Source organism: Oryx dammah, unplaced genomic scaffold, assembly GCF_014754425.2.
Source record: "Oryx dammah isolate SB20612 unplaced genomic scaffold, SCBI_Odam_1.1 HiC_scaffold_14, whole genome shotgun sequence".
NCBI lineage: Eukaryota > Metazoa > Chordata > Mammalia > Artiodactyla > Bovidae > Oryx > Oryx dammah.
The window spans coordinates 15,440,677-15,461,746 of NW_024070198.1; the positions used below are offsets into that span (position 1 = coordinate 15,440,677).

The 21,070-nt window shown below is 36.3% G+C and overlaps 1 protein-coding gene across 1 annotated transcript in view; it reads left to right on the plus strand.

Moving 5' to 3' along the window:
* LOC120873718 (cytochrome P450 2C19-like) overlaps positions 1-19,562 on the plus strand; it is a 31,477-nt gene extending 11,915 nt beyond the window's left edge. Inside the window, exons 5-9 of the mRNA XM_040254562.1 lie at positions 307-489; positions 8,605-8,746; positions 12,947-13,134; positions 18,010-18,151; positions 19,045-19,562. Of these exons, the coding sequence (XP_040110496.1) occupies positions 307-489; positions 8,605-8,746; positions 12,947-13,134; positions 18,010-18,151; positions 19,045-19,226 (837 nt within the window). The 3' untranslated portion in view covers positions 19,227-19,562. The remainder of the gene's footprint in view (positions 1-306; positions 490-8,604; positions 8,747-12,946; positions 13,135-18,009; positions 18,152-19,044) is intronic.
* Positions 19,563-21,070: the final 1,508 nt, after the last annotated feature.

Sequence of the window (21,070 nt, forward strand, 5' to 3'; positions counted from 1 at the left end):
TGCAAACTCGTATTTCATGGTTGTAGAGAAGAACTGATGTAAAAACCAGGGAGAATTGATGTAAAGATGTTTTCATACTGGAAACATGATATGTAGGTATAGGAAATGATTATTATTTTTGATCCCTGACCAGAATTTTCCCCTTGAAATACTTCTATCAGCACAGAAAATTATGTATTTGTATAATAAAAATACTCCTCAACATTTAGAGACCATATTTATTTTAATATTTATACTAGTTTCCAACCAGGACTTGGCATGTAAGTTTTAACTATTTATTTAATAAAACATAGTTTTCTCTTCTAGGTCCTCAATATTTTCCCTGTGCTCCTTGATTTTTTCCCATGGAGTTATAGTTATAAAAAATTTTTTACAAATATTGCTTATATAAAAAATTATGTTTTGGAGAAAACAAGGGAACACCAAGCATCCCTGGATATTAACAATCCTCGAGACTTTATTGATTGCTTCCTGATCAAGATGGAACAGGTAATAGGTTAAAGACAGCTGAATTATTTGATTACTTGTGCATTTTATAGATCATTGAATCTTCTGTATTTACCAGGGATGTTTCAGTGGTCTGGCAAGCAATGCTGACAAGCATTTTTAGTACTTGTGTGCATGAATCTATGCTAACCATTAAGAAAATGTAATATTTAGTCATTAAATAAGTGAAATACCTTGATTTTGCTGTTTGGGTACTAATAATCTACCCGAGGAAAAACAGAATGATGTCATAGGTGAATTGGACACTGATAACAACTAGTTAAAAGTAACAAAATATCATGGTATAATATGATGATGAACATGATCATAGCACACAGTGTAAAGGGAATAAAGAAGAATAACTAGATCTAACTGGGCTTCCTACTTGGCTGGTAGTTGCAAATAGATCAACATATTTGCATCGAAGGACAAGGGAAGGAATATGAGATGGATGGATGATGGATGGATGATGCTGTTTACATAGGCATGTGATGGCAAAGAGTAGGTGTGTGGACAGAAGAAGCCTTAATTGAGTGTAAAGTAAATGGATTAGCAAAGATATGGAGTTATATGATTGTGAGCATGAACCCTGCACCATGTGTTGGAAAGACCATTTTTCCCGCATGAATTATCTTGGCAACCTTGTCAGAAATCAAGTGACTCGTAATTTGAGCATTTGTGCAATCTGGCATCTGCTTCAGTAATCTAAATGCCAGTTTTTACATGAGTGGCACATCATCTGGACATCTTAATTACTAGTTTTGTAATTAGTTTTGAATTTAAGTAGTGTGAGACCTCTAATTTTTTGTCATTTTATAAGATTGTTTTGGTTTTTCTGTGCCGCTTAAATTTAGGATAAATTTGTCAATTTATGCAAAGAAATCAGTGGTGATTTTTATAGAGATTGTGTGAAATCTATAGATCAATTTATGGAGTAATGTTATTTGAAAAGTTAAGGTGAAATTCACATCAATTCAGTTCAGTCGCTTAGGCATGTCTGATTCTTTGTGTCCCCATGGACTGTAGCACGCCAGGCTTCCCTGTCCAACACCTACTCCCAGAGCCTACTCAAACTCATGTCCATTGAGTCGGTGATGCCATTCAACCATCTCATCCTCTGTCATCCCCTTCTCCTCCCGCCTTCAATTTTTCCCAGCATCAGGCTCTTTTCCAATGAGTCAGTTTTTCAAATCATGTGGCCAAAATATTGGAGCTTCAGCTTCAGCATCAGTCCTTCCAATGAATATTCAGGACTGATTTCCCTTAGGATGTACTGGTTGGATCTCTTTGCAGTCCAAGGGACTCTCAAGAGTCTTCTCCAACACACAGTTCAAAAGCATCAATTCTTTAGCACTCAGTTTTCTTTATGGTCTAACTCTCACATCTGTACATGACTCCTGGAAAAACCATAGCTTTGACTAGATGGACATTTGCTGGCAAAGCAATGTCTCTGCTTTTTAATATGCTGTCTAGGTTGGTCAGAGCTTTTCTTCCAAGGAGCAAGCGTCTTTTAATTTCATGGCTGTAGTCACCATCTGCTGTGATTTTGGAACCCAAGAAAATAAAGTTTCTCACTGTTTCCATTGTTTCCCCATCTGTTTGCCAGGAGGTGATGGGACCGGATGCCATGATCTTCATGTTTTGAGTGTTGAGTTTTAAGCCAACTTTTTCACTCCCCTCTTTCACTTTCATCATGAGATTCTTCAGTTCCTCTTCTTTTCTGCCATAAGGATGGTGCCATCTGTGTATATGAGGTGATTGGTATTTCTGCTGGCAGTCTTGATTCCAGCTTGTGCTTCATCCAGCCTGGCATTACATGTGATGTACTCTGCATATAAGTTAAATAAGCAGGGTGACAATATACAGCATTGACGTACTCCTTTCCCAATTTGGAACCAGTCTGTTGTTCCATGTCTGGTTCTAACTGTTGCTTCTTGACCTGTATACTGATTTCTCAGGAGGCAGGTCAGGTGGTCTGGTATTCCCACCTCTTGAAGAATTTTCCACAGACTGTGTGATCTGCACAGTCAAAAGATTTGGTGTAGTCAATAAAGCAGAAGTAGAGGTTTTTCTGGAACCCTCTTGCTTTTTTGTGATCCAACAGATTTTGGCAATTTGCTCTCTAGTTCCTCTGCCTTTTCTAAATCCACTTGAACATCTGGAAGATCTTGCTTCAGGTACTGTTGAAGCCTAGCTTGGAGAATTTTGATCATTACCTTGCTAATGTGTAAGACGAGTGCACATGTATGGTAGTTTGAACTTTTTTTGGCATTGCCTTTCTTTGGGATTGGAATGAAAACTGACCTTTTCTAGTCCTGTGGCCACTGTTGAGTTTCCCAAATTTGCTGGCACATTGAGTGCAGCACTGTAAAAGCACCATCTTTTAAAACATGAAATAGCTCTACTGGAATTCCATCACCTCTGCTAGCTGTGTTCGTAGTGATGCTTCCTAAGGCTTGCCTCACTTTGGACTCCATGATGTCTGGCTCGAGGTGAGTGATCACACCATCATGGTTGTCTGGGTCATTAAGATCTTTTCTGTATAATTCTTCTGTGTATTCTTGCCACCCTTTCTTAATATCTTCTGCATGCCAAACAATTAATAGTGTACATTTTGGTCATATTTAGTGCATTCACAATGTTGTGTGATCACTAGTTTTTGTTTCAAAACTTTCTCATCACAGAAGTATATGATGTCTATTAAATGATTGCTGTTCATTCTCTCCACCCCATCATGTGTCAGCTTAATCTGTTTTATGTCTCTATGATTTGCCTTTTATGGATTCATTGTATAAAAGGACTCATAAATCGCCCCTTTTGTTTCTGGCTTCTTTCACCCAAAATAAAGTTTTGGAGTATTTTCTAAGTTGTAATATGTATGAGCACTTTGTTTTTTTCATTTATGGCTGAATAATATTCAATTGTATGTGTGTACTATAACTTTTTATGCATCCACATAATGGTCAACATTTGTGTTGTTTTTCTTTGGGTGTTCTGAAAGATACTGCTACTAATATTTGTGCACAAATTTCTTCATGGGCACATTTACCTTTTTGTTTGATATTTTCCTTGGAGTGGAACTGAGAAGACATATGATATTAGTAATTTTATGTCTAACATTTGAGCAATAGCCAGACTTTCCAACAGTGGCTGCAGCATTTATATTCCCGCCAGCAATGTATAGAGTTCCTATTTTCCCACATAATTGCCAGTACTTACTTTCTAATTTTTAACACTATCAAAGCTTGCTTAGATAATGTGAAATTGTATCCAGTTGTGACTATATTTTGTGTTTCCTTAATGAACAGTGACATTGAATATCTTTTCTTGTTTGGAGAAATATCATCTAAGTCCTTTGCTTTTTTAAAACTGGGTTCCTTGTCATTGTTGTTGAGCTGTTTTTCCAACATATTGGTTGTCATTTCACATCTTTCATTATGCTTTTGATACATAAACATTTTAATTTTATTGAAATATGATATATATTAGATAGATACATATGTACACACATATGTATATTTGTTACTTTGGTGTCAAATTTAAGGATCAGTTGCCATTTCTGAGTTTCTAAAGCTATACTACAATGTTTTAAGTGTTTTATAGATTTAACTTGTAAAATATTTTGTGTTTTTTTAGAATTTATTTTTAATTGGAGGATAAATTGCTTTATAATATTGTGCTAGTTTCTGCCATACATAAACATAAATCAGCCATAGATATATATATGTCTCCGCCCTCTTGAACTTCCCACCTCCTACCCCATCCCACCCCTCCAGGTTGTCAGCACTGGCCAGTGTGTTAATTTGATACATGTACATATTATAGTGATTACCACACTAAGTGAAGTTGCTCAGTCGTGTCCGACTCTTTGCAACCCATGGACCGTAGCCCACCACATTCCTGTATCCATGGGATTTTCCAGGCAAGAACACTGGAGTGGGTTGCCATTTCCTTCTCCAGGGGATCTTCCCAACCCAGGAATCGAACCTGGGTCTCCCGCATTGTAGGCAGGCTTTACCGTCTGAGCCACCAGGGTTGCCACACTAGCATTGGGTTAAGTCCTCTATCTACTCACCTAATTACTATTTCCTATTTTTATGATGAGGACATTTAACACTTTACTCTGTTAGTAACTTTCAAGTGTATAATACAGTATTATTAGCTATAATCACCATAATGTACATTAGATCACCTCAAACGTATTCATCTCACACCTGGAGATTTTTATCCTTTGGCCAATTATCTCTCTATTTCTCCTGGTACCTCCACCCCAACTCCTGATAGTTGCTATTCTGCTCTCTTTTTCTGTGAGTTTCTTTGAGTTAGACATTAAATATATGATGTGTGTGTATCATATTTAAAATTTTCATCTATTTTAAGTTAAATTTTTTATATGGAGTGAGACAGGGTCCATTCAACGTCACTGTTCATTAAGGAAACAAACACAAACACAGGGTCATGTCCTGTGTTTTTCCTGCACCTAGTTATTCCTGCACCATTTCACTGTCAGTGTAACTATCTCATAGTAACAAAATAATTCTAATTCTTCCCTTCCATCCCTTAATAGCATGCTGTCATTCCTTCTACCTGTATATAAGCATATATATATTTATATATGATGTTTTCATAAGCATTACTCCATCGAATACATTGTTGTTATTTTGAACTTTTAGCTGTTAAATCAGTTATTAATGAGGAAAAGAAAACTTTTTTATGTTTATGCATTCTTTTCTTTGTAATTCTTTATTTCTTTATGTAGATGTGGTTTTGATTGATATGATTTTCCTTCTCTCAAAAGAATTTCTTTTAACACTTCTAGCAAGGTAGTCATGCTGGTAACAGATTACTTCTTTTCTTTTTTTTTTTTTTTGGTCTAAGCAGTTCATTTCTTTTTCTGTGGAAACATCATTTTGCAGGGTACACAGTCTTGGTTTGTGGTTTCTTTTTCTCAACACTTTAAATATTTCACTCCACTCTCTTCTTACCTACAAGGTATGTGAGGTAAAGTCAGAATAATTCTCATCCTTTTTCCTCTTAAGCAAGGCACTTTTTACTTTTGGCTTTTTAAGAATTTTAAACTTACTTCTGACTTTTTGTAGTTTGAAAATGTATGCCTAGAATAGGATTTGTTTTTGTTTTTTGGCAATATTTTAATCAGTGTTCTTTGAGTTTCTTAGATCTGTAGTTTGGTGTATGATACTAATTTGGAGGAAATTCTGATTCATTATTGTCTCAAATATTTTTTCTACTTCTTTTCCTCTTACTTTTCCTTCTGGCTTTCCCAATATGAGTATGTTACACATTTTGAACTTGTCTCATAGTCCTTAGATTTGCTTTTTCCTTTTTCTGTCTCTCTTTTTAAAGCCTCTTTCTCTGTGTCTTAGAGGTTTCTACTGTGGTATCCTCAAGTTCATAGATTATTTCTTCACGTGTCTAGTGTAATACGAAGCCTGTCTCCTACTATTATTATAGAACTCTTCATTTATCCTTTCAATTATTTCAATGTTTGCTTCATTTATTTTGTGGCTCTGTTGTTTGGCACATAGGTGATGCTGTTATTGTTATTGCTTAGTAGCTACATCCTGTCCAACTCTTTTGTGACCCTATGGGCTGTAGCCCGTTATGCTTTTTTGTTCATGGGATGTCCCAAGTGAGAATATTGGAGTGGGTTGCCATTTTCTTCTACTTGGGATCTTCCCAACCCAAGGATTGAACCTGCAGGCAGGTTCTTTACTGCTGAGCCACTGGAGAAGCACACATATAGATGTGTAATTTATAGCTTCTTGAAGAATTCACCTTTGTTGATCCAGTAAAAAAATACTCCATTCTCATTTGTTCCATTTAATTTCTTTTTGATTAAAATCTAACTTTTTTCTAACATTCCTGCTGTATTTGATGACTCACTGCTTGCAAAATCTTTTTCTCTCTTTTTCATTCAACATATTTGTATCTTTCAGTCTTAAGTGGGTTTCTTATAGATGATATGCAGTTTTTAATTGAAAAGAATTGACATAAAATATATTAATTATAGATATACAACATAGTGATTCAATATATGTATATATTGCAAGATGATTAGCATAATAAATGTAGTTACCATTCATTCACACATGGTTATAGGTTTTCTTTCTTGTAATGAGAACTTTTAGGATTTACTTTGTTAGAAACTTTCAGAGATACAATACAGTATAAACTATAGTCATCATGCTGTGTAGTAGTTACCCACGACTTATTTATTTTATAACTGGAATTTTGTACCTTTTGAGTTCCTTTATTCATCTTGACCACTCCCCATCTCTGGGAGCCAATGTGTTCTCTGTATTTATATCAGATTTTTAAAATATTTCACATGTAAGTTTGATTGTATGGTAGTTATCTTTGTATCTGATATGTTTCATTTACTGTGATAACTTCAAGGGCCATCCTTCATGATATCACAAGTGTTAGGATTTTCTTCTTTTGCATGCCTGAATTATATTCTATACATGTATGGATATATTATGGATATATAATAGCTTATATATATATATATATATATATACAGTTTAAAATTTTGTTCTTTAAATATATGTCTTAAATTGTGAGTTTTAGTCAAAGTGACTAATCACTTTAATTAATTTTTAAGAATTAGTTTAATATTAATGGCTTTATTTCTGTTCTGCTGGTTTTTGCTTTAATGCATTTTATGATTGCTGTTTCTCAATTTTTCTATTATAGTCATATTTTTTGTTTGATCAATTTTGCAGGCACCTTTTTAATGCCCTCTTCAAATTTTTTGTGTTATTTTTTAATTGATTTCTTAGTACTTATAATGAGGATTACTGTTAACATCCTAAATATATAGCAGTCCATTATAAATTGCTTCCACAGTAGCTTCAAATTGCATATGTTAACTCTGCTCCCAACCAATGTCATCTCCCTTTATTTTGTTGATGTTATAAATTTCATCTTTATATCTTTTCTACCTAGAACAGGTATTTCTAATGATTTTTATTCAATTTTCTATTAAATAATATAGAAGAGTTTTTATACTAGGATACAATAATATTAACTTTAGTATTTACCTACATTATTATTTTTAACAAAAATATTTATTTGTTATTCTGGGTTTGAATTATCATGTAATACATTTTTGTTTTAAACTGAAAGGTGATTCCCTTTAGCATTTCTTGTAGGCCCAGTCTTTTAAAAAGGAACCCCTTAGGTTTTATTTTGGAGATGTCTTCTATCACCTATTTTGTGGAGAGATAGTTGTGCCAGATATAGAATTTTTGGTTGACATTTTTACACTGAGGACTTAATATCTTTCCATTGATTTATGGTTCCCACAGTTTCTGGAGAAAAATGATATATTATGCTATTGTGGCTCCTTTGTACATGATGAGTCACTTCTCCCTTGATGCTTCAAACATTCTCTAGTTTTGGCTTTTGACAGTTTGATTAAAATACATCTTGCTCTGGGTCTTTTTGGCTTCAATATTCTTGGAGTCTGTTTAGCTTCTTTTATTCATACATTCATGTATTTCACCAAATTTTGGAAGTTTTCAGCCATTCTTTTTTCAAATATTTATCTTTTATTTCTTCTCTCTTTCCTGGGGCTCCCATTAAGTGGATGTTGGTATACTTGTTTGAGTTCCAGTTGTGTCTCAGGCTCTGTTCATTTTTCTTTCTTCCTTTTTCTTCCTGACATTCACAGGAAATTTCTGTTCTCTGGCTTCATGTTTGATGTTTTATTTTTGGGTTTCCTCCAGTCTGCTGTTGAAAAATTCTGGTAATTTGTTGTTGTTGTTGTTAATTCAGGTATTGTACTTTTCAGCTCTAAAGTTTCTCTTTGGTTCCTTTGTATAATACTTTTCTCATTATTCCCCACTTGTTTATATATTTTCCTGATTTGCTTTAGTTTTTTTTTTTTTTTTTTGCTTTAGTTCTTGTATGTGGTTTTCTTCAGCCCTTTGAGCTGGTCTAAGACATGAATTTTAAAGTTTTTATTGAGTAAATCCAATATGTCTGGGGTTCATCAGTAATGATTTGTGTCAATTTGTTTTTTACCAGTTAATGGATCATGTTTACCTGCTTTTGGTATGCTTTCTAATTTTTAAAAAATCAAATCATTCCTAGGAAAAACACAATCATCAGTCAGAATATACATTTGAAAACCTGACAATCACTGTATCTGATTTGTTTGGAGCTGGGACAGAGACAACGAGCACCACGCTGAGATATGGGCTCCTCCTCCTGCTGAAGCACCCAGAGGTCACAGGTATGATAACATGGTGGGCGGGGTGATTTCAGGAAAGATATTGGAAAGAGACTAGGAGTGCTTTCCACCTTGTTTCTCTTATGGTGGTAATTTAGTCTCTAAGTCGTGTCCAACTCTTAAGACCCCATGGACTATAGCCTGCTGGGCTCCTCTGTCCATGGGATTTTCCAGACTAGAATACTGGAGTGGTTTGCCACTTCCTTCTCCAGGGGATCTTCCTGACCCAGGGATCGAGCCCAGTCTCCTGCATTGCAGGCAATCCCTTGGATTGCAGGCAGATTCTTTAAGGACCGAGCCACCAGGGAAGCCCTTAAATCTCTGTTTGAGCGCCTTAATGTTTTTCAGATTTAGTGACGGGAAAGTAATGGGACATCTTTACATAATATAGCAGGATGACAGGAGTGAAGACACTGTGAAAGGTAGGGAAATCAACACAGCAGCATCTGGATTTCATGGGAGGTCATGTGTAGCAGGCATAGCCAGCATGAGTTGGCCTGCAGTTGCATAATGGCTTTCTTATGGAAATATCACTCTGGAGTTTCCTTATTCTGAAAATGCAGTGTTCTAAAGCCAGGGCACAGAAAATGGAAATTCTGCTTATTGAAGCATAAATGGAAATCCTGGAAATTTTGTGAGATTGCCTGATGAAATTATCAGTGTTATGAGTGCTTAAAAAAGTTATATTGACAGGGAATTGGTTTAAGATGTGCATATAAAGGAATTTTATTAGTAAGGAAGTTTATTTCCAGGAAAATATTTCTTACCAAAATAATAATTTGGTAGTGGCGGGGGTTGGGGTCAATAATTTTATCCTTCGCAAATAACTTTTTGTTAGAAATTAACCTTTAAAGAGTTAACAGTTGTGAACAGCAGTTTAGAAATACATATGATCTTCTGTCGTGTTAGGATTTCAGTAAAGTGACCATAGCCTGTTAACAGGCCAGAGTTAGCTTTTTGAAACTGGAGAGGCAGCTAACACATCTTCAACAAATTTTTGAAACACAGAGTATATTGAGAGGTGACAGTGAAGTCAGACAGAGAATGAAGTTATGGCCTACATGTCAGAAGAGAAAGTTGTATAATGAGAGTCATTTCTGTCCTTACCATCCTGTAAGTTTCAGTATTTAGAAGTACTAAGAATCAAAGAGGAAAGAGGGAGAAATAGGCTGATAAATGTAGCTGTCCCAGTCACGACCCTTTCAGTTCAGTTCAGTTCAGTCGCTCGGTCGTGTCTGACTTTTTGCGACCCCAAGAACTGCAGCATGCCAGGCCTCCCTGTCCATCACCAACTCCTGGAGTCTACCCAAACCCATGTCCATTGAGTTGGTGATGCCATCCAACCATCTCATCCTCTGTCGTCCCCTTCTCCTCCTGCTCTCAATCTTTCCCAGCATCATGGTCTTTTCAAATGAGTCAGCTCTTTGCATCAGGTGGCCAAAGTATTGGAGTTTCAGCTTTAGCATCAGTCCTTCCAATGAACACCCAGGACTGATCTCCTTTAGGATGGACTGGTTGGATCTCTTTACAGTCCAAGGACTCTCAAGAGTCTTCTCCAACACAACAGTTCAAAGGCATCAATTCTTCAGCACTCAGCTTTCTTCATAGTCCAACTCTCACATCCATACATGACCACAGGAAAAACCATAGCCTTGTCTAGACAGACCTTTGTTGACAAAGTAATGTCTCTGCTTTTTAATATGCTGTCTAGGTTGGTTATAACGTTCCTTCCAAGGAGCAAGCATCTTTTATTTCATGGCTGCAGTCCCCCTCTGCAGTGATTTTGGAGCCCAGAAAAATAAAGTCAGCCACTGTTTCTGCCGTTTCCCCATCTATTTGCCAGGAAGTGATGGGACCAGATGCCATGATCTTAGTTTCCTGGATGTTGAGCTTTAAGCCAACTTTTTCACTCTCCTCTTTCACTTTCATCAAGAGGCTCCTTAGTTCTTCACTTTCTGCCATAAGGGTGGTGTCATCTGCATATCTGAGGTTATTGATATTTCTCCCAGCAATTTTGATTCCAACTTGTGCTTCTTCCAGCCCAGTGTTTCTCATGATGTACTCTGCATAGAAGTTAAATAAGCAGGGTGACAATATACAGCCTTGACATACTCCTTTTCCTATTTGGAACCAGTCTGTTGTTCCATGTCCAGTTCTAAGTGTTGCTTCCTGACCTACATACAGGTTTCTCAAGAGGCAGGTCAGGTGGTCTGGTATTCCCATCTCTCTCAGAATTTTCCACAGTTTATTGTGATCCACACAGTCAAAGGCTTTGGCATAGTCAAGAAAGCAGAAATAAATGTTTTTCTGGAACTCTCTTGCTTTTTCCATGATCCAGCGGATGTTTCCAGGATCCAGCGATTTGATCTCTGGTTCCTCTGCCTTTTCTAAAAACCAGCTTGAACATCAGGAAGTTCACGGTTCACGTATTGCTGAAGCCTGGTTTGGAGAATTTTGAGCATTACTTTACTAGCATGTGAGATGAGTGCAATTGTGCGGTAGTTTGAGCATTCTTTTGCATTGCCTTTCTTTGGGATTGGAATGAAAACTGACCTTTTCCAGTCCTGTGGCCACTGCTGAGTTTTCCAAATTTGCTGGCATATTGAGTGCAGCACTTTCACAGCATCATTTTTCAAGATTTGAGATAGCATGACCCTTTGACAGCTCCTTTTATCAGGTCATTCTTTCCCCAATAGGATGAGAGAAGCTTTTTGCCTAGAGAAACTGAAACTAAGAGGCTTTACACTTAGGGTACTGGGCAGAGACAGGGGCAAAGAGTGAGGTCACAACTTGGAGGAAAGGTTAGGGAAAAATCCTCTTTTCTTGAATTCAGGGACTTTTACCTCCTTTCTCCATCCTGCTTTCTGAATTTGAGCAGCCAGAGAAAAACTCCAGAGAGTGAGCACTGTGGAGAAAAGACCTCCAAATTTTACCATGCAGATAGAAAATTCTCTCGACATGTCTAGCAGAGTGAATGAAATAAAAATATCCACCCATGACACAGGTCATGAAATTTCAGAACACCAGAATAAAAGAGAAAATCACAAAAACTTTCAGAGAGATGTAGCATGTCATAGATAACGGATTAGAGTTCACTAAGGCATCAGAATTCAAGTCAACTATCAGACTTTCATATTCAAATACCTGAAGTCACGTCAGAGGAAGTCATGGGCTTCAGGAATCTTGAGAACTCTTGAAGCAGGAAAAGTGTCAGGGCTGTTGCTAGATAGCAGGCCTGGTAAATGTCCACTTCTAAGTGGATCAGGTGGATAAAGCAGGTATGAAGGGAGATGCCAAGAACAAAAAACAAAAGGTGATGGATTGTTTGTGGCTTCTGAATAGTAAGGAAATTATTATTAGGAGTTTGAAACATCTACCTCAGTATTTGGAAAGAATCCTAAATCAGGGTATGGAGTTTTATGAACTGAACTAAAGAAACATAGTAAAGTCCAAGAAAGTACCAAAAGGAAGCATAATCATAGTTTTCTTAAGAGTGAGCATTGTTTATTTAGTCAGAATGATGTTAAAATGAATGTTTTAAGAGCTAAAAATTATGGTGTAAATATATTGAAAGTGGAGTAAGGGGATTTGTGTGCGTGTTTTGTATGAGGTGACGGTAGAGATGTAAATTCTCAACTCTCATACCAGGAAATCAGATATTGTTTAAAAATCTGTACGTAAAAAATAGAAGCAGAGTCATTGATTAGAAATAGGACAAAAACTTCAGAAGAAACCACTAGAATGTTGAAAGTGACAGCATTTGGCAATTGGAGGAAGAGAGCAGCACTGGCATATTGCACACGTACAATACACAAATGCACTCAAACACATATAACTTACCTTTTCAGTCCACATATTATTTTGGTATAAAATTAATAGATCCCTGTTTTTTTCCCTCCAACGACTTTAGTTTCTTGACCTTGTGATGTGTTTTTATTTTCAAACATTTTATCATTTCTGCTTCTATTATTGTCTATGCTAACATAGAAGTCTGTTTCGCTGTATCTTAAGTCTAGCTTGTCAGAGACTTACATGTATTTCTGTTATGGCAATTCTCTCTCCATGTCGAGGTGCATTTCTGAGCATATAACTTAACTGTATAATGCTGTTGGGATGCCTTCATGAAGCATCATACATTCCTGAATTGCTGTGCAAATGTGGTGTGCATTTTTTTCTTCTTCAGTCTTGCTTATCTCTTATCAGCTAAGATCCAGGAAGAGATTGACCGTGTGATTGGCAGACACCGGAGCCCCTGCATGCAGGACAGGACCCGAATGCCCTACATGGATGCCGTGGTGCATGAGATCCAGAGATACATTGACCTGGCTCCCACGAGTGTACCTCATGCTGTGAACTGTGACGTAAAATTCAGAAACTACCTCATCCCCAAGGTAACATTGGTTTCTCTTATATTGACCTCGGTGGTACTGAAGTTCGCATTTTAGAGAGTTTGTGTGCCATCCTCTATGAAAGCAAGACAAAAGAAGTATAATCATTTGTGTGCAGGCTTGATGAATTGTGTGTTTTTTCCAGTTTAGTCTGTAAGCTTTATAACAGATTTGACAGCTAGCAGTGCAAGACTTCCAAATTTTCTGTTTCTTTTATTTGGTTTGATGAAAGTTAACTGTTTACATTTACAATAAATCCTTTTTTTCCCCTTAGGTGCTTATTGTTGTTTTAAATACTTTAAAATGCCTTTTCCATTTTGCTATCTGAATTGAAAATATAACTGATTTTATCATTTTAATAACTTTATATGAAGCAATCTTGCCAAATTTAAAATCAGTGTTTAAAATTTCCCTCTAGATTAACTGCAGTTTCTCTATACATTGTCATGCTGTCTGGGCTAATAACTTTCTTTTAGCCTTGTTTTCATTTCTTATCTCAGTAGAATGGCGGTTAACATTTTACTATTGATAATGATATTTTATGTACATTTTGCTACATACTTTTTAAAGAATCAGAGTAGAAAATATGTTCTCATTGTTAATGCTATTTTTAGTCGTGAACAAGCTTATAATTTTTTTCAAATCGATATCTGTACTTATTGGTATGGTTGTGTACATTGACCTCACTTTTCCCACTGAATATACCTATTATAAATATATATATATGCAGTTGGATTTCTTTTGCTATATTCTGTTCAAGACTTTACTGATTATGGTATAAGAGATTTTTGGTTTACAACTTTTCTTCCTCAACATTTTTTCATTGGATTTCTGTTTTAAAAATCATGCTGGCATGATAAAATTAGGCGAGAAATGTTTCATAGTGTGGGTATATATTTATTGTTTGCCTCACTTCTACCTTTGGCCACTTAGTTGTGTCTTTGAAATGCTTAGTTAGTTTTGGTTAAATACCAATTTTTACAAATGAAAAAATGCAGAGTTCAGATGTTATTTATTTTCTTCCAGAAAGGGTCTATCCCTCTCCTCCTTGGCAGATGGAATGATGTAACCTCTCCCATTTTGAGTATTTTGAGTAAAATTTGAACACTGACAGAGACTAATATTAACTTTAGGTGTCAGCTTTCATCTTTGAGGTTCTCCAAACTTTGGAATATTGAGACAAATTTTTGTCTTAGCAGATTTCTCATGCTCTCTAACACAGAATATCTGTATATATTCAGACTTTCTAGTTTGTGTGCTGAAAACTTCTCTTATCTACTTGAAGCCAAGACATAGTATTATTAAAATTATAAAATGATATAACTAAAATTTATATTTTATTGAGGAAAGAAAACAATGAGATTCTTAAGGTACAAGTACTAGTGCCAATCCTTGGAGAAGACAGAATTGATGATTTTACTAGATTGTGAGACTTGTTTCAGTGATTGCAGTTTTGATACAAGGGTTAGAACTTCAAGTCTACTACTTTTTTTAACCAAAGGACATACTGAGAGAAGACTTTTCTTTTGTGACATTGGGGTCTAAGGTAATAATTGATTAAGCTTGTTTCTCCTCTTATTTCTAAGTATGCGGGAAACACTGTACTAGAATACATCCACTGTATTAAGAAATGACCATTATATTGTCATACGTCTATTACCAAATACTGGGGATGACCATCCCCTTCTGCATAGTCCTCCCAGTGTAGAAACATAAATAGTGAGTTTCATTCTTGTTTAGTCACTAAGTCACGTCCAGCTCTTTGTGACCTCATGGCCTGCAGCACAGCAAGCTCTGCCATCCCTCACTCCTTCTGGTTTCCTTAACTTCATGACCATTAAGTCGGTCATGCTGTCTAACCATCTCATCCTCTGCTGCCCTCTTCTGCTTTTGCCTTCAATCTTTCCCAGCATCAAGGTCTTTTCTAATAAGATTATTAGGAGGCTGATTCTGTTACACCTTTTTACCAATCATGTAAGTGATTAGTTTTATCCAAGTCTGGAGCCACTGGGCTAACTGGGAGAATGCTCTAAGACAGGAGTGTTACAGTATTTATGTAATACTTCAAAGTGTATGTATTTCAGAATTTGAAGCTTTGAAGTGTTTGATGCCTTTTGTATCCTTTTGTACACTTCTGCTGTTGTAGCATGGAAGCAGTCAAGGACATTAAACAAACAACAATGGCTATATCCCTGTCTTTTTGGAAGCAGAAATTTAGATTGCATATAATTCCCATGTGTCACAAAGTGTCTTCCTTGATTATTTTGCATTTAAAATACTTAGGTCATTGTTTGTACTAAGACCATATTTGCACATAGGTTGATATTTGTTAGTATGTAAGACTGTCTAAAAGAACATTTTGCAATGCTGTAAGATTGATGTGTGGGATTGTTTTGTTTGTTTGTTTATCTAAAGAAGGTTTTCCAGCGCAGAATCTGAAAGATTTACCCTTATAAACTTCATAATTTTAGTGCTTACATTTAAATGGTGGTTCATGCAGGTAATTTTTACTTATGACAAAGAGTAATGATTATGCTTCTTTTATTTCTCTATGAAATATGCATTTGTTTGAGCAGCATTTGCTGAAAGTATTGCCTTTTGTACCTTTTTTGTTATCTTAAATGTTTTATTTATTTCTTATATAAACACAAACAAGGGAATAATAAAGAGTTGTATACCTTTTATATGATAACCTTAGGGGATGGAAGATTTCCCCAAGTTTGCATTAATTACTTTTTAAACATAGAACATTAAAAACATGTTCATATGTATGTTATACATGAATTTGTATATTTACCTGCTTTTGCAGTGTTGAGAGATAATCAATAAACAGTCTGTAATAGGAATAGAAAAGAGTTTTATCTGAGCCAAACTGAGGACTATAGCCCAAAAGACAACCTCTCAGATAACTCTGAGGAACTGCTCTGGAGAGGTATGGTTTATCCACACAGTTGTATACCTTGTCAGAGCAAAGAACATCAGGAAGCCAGAGATACATTCTTACAAGGTTTCAAGAAAACATTATCAACATATGCACAGCGAGTTGGTATGGCCTTGGCATCTGAGAGAGGAGTCTTATCGTTGCAAGAGTTTCAACATTGGTGTCCCAGAAAGGAGGCATTTAATCTTTATTTTTAATATGGACATTCTTTATTTCTGTTTGATTCACATTTTCTTAATAATTAGTGTGTATGTTTGATAGGCCACAAACAGGATGTTCTAGTTAGCATAAAATTTAAGTTAAATTCAAGTTTATAAGCTAGAACGACTTCTCCATACCTCAATATGTAAAAATTTCTTCCACAAATATTCATTTATCAATCTATCCATCTACTTTTCTACACTTCTCTATTTCAGTATGTGTAGCTCAAAATAGCAATTTTTGTATACAGAACAATAATAGCAATTATACTCAAGAGTTATCATTTATAGAATAATATTATCTAGTGTATAGCCTATATTGAAAATTTCCTAATTTTTCTGGAATAAACTTTATGGCTTTTTTTCTTTGAAAATCAGTGTGCAGCCTGGAAACAAGATTATAATTTGGATATCTTTTCCTTGGTCTCCCTGTTCTCTCCTGTTACTAGTTTTGTTTGCCCTCTTTGTTTTCTTTTAGTACATTTTAACTCTGTGAAGGGAGAAGGCAATGGCAACCCACTCCAGTACTCTTGCCTGGAAAATCCCATGGACGAAGGAACCTGGTAGGCTGCAGTCCATGGGGTCTCTAAGAGTCGGGCACAACTGAGCAGCTTCACTTTCACTTTTCACTTTCATGCATTGGAGAAGGAAATGGCAACTCAGTCCAGTTTTCTTGCCTGGAGAATCCCAGGGACGGGGGAGCCTGGTGGGCTGCCATCTATGGGGTCGCAGAGAGTCAGACACGACTGAAGTGACTTAGTAGCAGCAGCAGCAGCAACTCTGTGAAGAGTACAATTTAGTAGCCATGTGAAATATTCCTCAGGCTGGTTTTGTGTGATTGTTTTCTGGACATAGATTCCAGTTATGATTTCAACTATATGGGTGCTTTGTGTTTCCCACTGAAATTCGCTGGGGAGGTGAAGGTACATATGTGAGTTACCCCATTATTGATTATGCAGGGTTGTTCACATGATAAAGTGGTATCTGCCAGATTACTCCATGACACAGGTCCTTTTTTCACATTTAATTGATAAAAGATTATCTGGTACTTTATAGATTTGTATCTTTCTTCTCAATCACTACCCAACAGTTTTAGTGTTAATAGATAAAACTTGCTTAAGCTAATGATCATAAGCTGAATTGCTGTGAAATGATTTTGTGAATTTTACAGTCCTTTCTGTGTTTCAAATCTAGGATTAATCTATGATGAAGTCTGCCCTATATTTTAAAATAAAGACAAACAATCTGCATGTCAATGGTAACCAATAATATTTGTTACTGTACTTACATTGTTATTATAGAAGAGGTTGTTTTGTATTAGATCAAATGCCTGTTTGCAAAAACCATGCATACAGATAATTTGAGATATTTCAAGCACAATAGAGACTTCCATATTAAACCATAATCCACATATGAGATGAGTAAAAATTGAAATGATAAAGCAGCCGGTGGGGGCAGATACCATGTCCTAATGTGGTGTTTAGCAGAATGGATTCATAAGTTCTAGGACCCATGTACTGAGTATTTCAGATGCTGCCAGTGTTCATTTTGGCAGCATCACCACCACTAGTCTTAAACTTATCCTTATTACTTGTTCTGTTTGACTCAAAATACCACTGACCTTCTTTGAACCAAAATTAATCATCTATTGATCCTAAGATTGGACTAAGTGATTTTCAGCAGTTCTAGCTCTGTGACTTCTTCATAGTTTAGTTTATCTTCATCTGTTCTTTCCAGGGCACAGATATATTAACATCACTGACTTCTGTGCTATATGATGACAAAGAATTCCCCAACCCAGAGGTATTTGACCCTGGCCACTTCCTGGATGAGAATGGCAACTTTAGGAAGAGCGACCATTTCATGGCTTTCTCAGCAGGTAACACACATTTAGTTTTTTCATTGCTTCAAGTGGACAAGTTTCCCTTGTGGCTCAGTGGGTAAATAATCCACCTACAATGAGGGAGAGCAGGGTTCAATCCCTGGTTTGGGAAGATCCCCTGGAGAAGGGAAAGACTACCTACTCCAGTATTCTGGCCTAGAGAATTCCATGGACAGCACATGGGTTGCGAAGAGTCAGACACTACTGAGTGACTTTCACTTTCAGTGGACAAGGTGCCTTTGGGCATCCTTTGGAACTTCCATAGTGCCCACTCTGGGCTTGGTCGAAATGCTCTTCTTCCGTGATGAGACACTTTCCCTCCCTATGAGACATCCTCATTTTTGGAGTAGATTATTGGAGCTTTGGAGAGGTGACCCAGTTCTTTCTAATTCAGAAATAAAATTTAAGCTACATTCTGAAAATACAAGAGAAGTGCATCTTAGACAAAAGTAACTCTGTGTTATAAAGCTTTAAAACTTCAAGGTCGATGTAGATTTGATATACTTCCAGCAGAGAATAGAGGTTGTGTAGAATGGAAAGAAAGACATTGGACCATCACCAGGAGCAAAATACAACCAATATATGAGTATTTCTGGAAAAAAAAATTGACGGAAACTTGAAAATGTCAAAATAGAGTTATAATACACTTAATGAAGTATGTGGTATAGTGCTGATAACTCAATAAATATCTGCTGAGAGAAGGATACCTGTTAAGATTAGATGTTAGATGGATAGCATGAGTGTCTACCCTTTGTCCATCTGTCTGTCTAACCATTTGCCTTCCATCCATCCATTCAAACATTCATCAAAAAGTTACTGCATAGTCTGTTTCTGGCAGCCAGAAACACAGTGTTCAAGGAGTATGTACTCTCTATGTTTGTTATTTTCAGGAAAACGGGTTTGTGTGGGAGAGGGCCTGGCCCGCATGGAGCTGTTTTTATTCCTGACCACAATTTTACAAAAATTTACCTTGAAATCTGTGGTTGACCCAAAGGACATCGACACCACCCCAGCTGTTACTGGAATAGCTAATGTGCCACCTGCTTACCAGCTCTGCTTCATTCCTGTATGAAGAATGCTAGATTATACGGCTATCTCAGTGGCATCATCTTTAACACCCTTTCATGGGGGGCATTGTTCACCAGCGTCATGTTAATCTTTCCTGAGAACACATCTCTGACCTCTTCTCATTCCCTGTGCAATTTCACTACAGAAATATATCTGCTATTCTCCCTATCCTGTAACATTTGTATTGCCCATCACATATGCTAATTACATATCTAATATTAAGTCGTAATGTGTACTTAGTTCCATGTACTCAGTACAAAGTAATGCACGATGATTAATGTGTGCCAATGAGACCTATTTCTCCAGTGCATGTTTCTAATAAAAAGCAGAATCTGATGAGCCACTTCTCAGTGTTTCCTTCTTTTGTGCATATTGCAAGTAAGAAAGGAAAAAAAGGCAAAGATGTCATGCTGGTCATTATAGTGATATACACAGAGGAGGACAGAGGGAATGAGAGCAGAAAATCTCCCTTGAATGCTTGTAATGTACTTATTTGAGATTTGGTTTAAAAAGTGAGAGAAATTGTTTTCAAGAGCAACTTCATCCTGTAGGGAATATTGAGATCAGTGATAGTGAACAATTAAAAGTCAGACACAGAAAACAACAATTAAAAATCAGAACAGAAATCAATGAGATTGTGTATAAGAAATCACCTATAGCCAATCTCTCTCCAAAACGAGAGAGAACACAAATTTCACAAGTTGTAATTAAAAGAGGGGCCATCTCTTTGATGCCATGGGTTTTGAAAGCATAATGGAGTATTATGAACAGCAGAAATAGAGAATGCCAAAATTTGTAAGTACCAAAAAGACCCTGAAGAGCCAAAGCAATCCTGAGAAAGAAGAACAAAGCCAGAGGCATTATACTTTCTGATCTCAAACTATACAATGAAGCTACTGGACTGGCAAAAAATGTTGTGAAAATATTTATACTACCCAAAGCAATCTATGTATTTAATGTAATCCCTATCAAAATACCCTTGAAATTTTCCACAGCACTGTAACAAACAATTTTAAGCTTCATGTAGAACTACAAAAGACCATGAATTGCCAAAGCACTCTTGAGAAAAAAGAATGAAGCTCCCAGACTTAAAACTATACTACAAGGCTACAGTAATCAAAATAGCATGGTATGGCATAAGCACAGACAGAGCAATGGAAAAGAACAGAGAGCTCAGAAATAAATTCTGGCACATGTGGTCAATTAACCTATGACAAAGGAGGCAGGTATATACAATAGTGAAAAGACAGTATCTTCCATAAGTGTTACTGGGAAAACGTGGCACTACATGTAAATAATGAAATTAGAACATTTACTTACACCATTCACAAAAGAAACTTTAAAATTGATGAGAGACCTAAGTGTAAGACCAGAAACCATGAAACTCAAAGAAGAAAACAGAACACTCTTTGACATAAATTATAGCAATATTTTTTTTGGATTGGTCTCATAAGGCAAAAGAAATAAAAGCAAAAATAAACAAATGAACTTAATTAAACATAAAAACTTCATACAACAAAGGATGTCATCAGCAAAAAGACAACCTTCAGAGTTAGAGAAAATATTCACAAATAATATGAACAATAGGGGTTAATATCCAAAATACATAAACAACTCATACAACTCAATATCAAACAAGCAATTCTATTAAAAAGGGTAGAAGATATGAATAGACTTTTTAAAGAAATGTCTTTCTGCAATACTGATGGCTACCAGGCACATGAAAAGATGTTCGACATTGCTAATCATCAGTTCAGTTCAGTTCAGTGCAGTGCAGTCACTCAGTCTTGTCCGACTCTTTGCGACCTCATGAATTGCAGCATGCCAGGCCTCCCTGTCCATCACCAG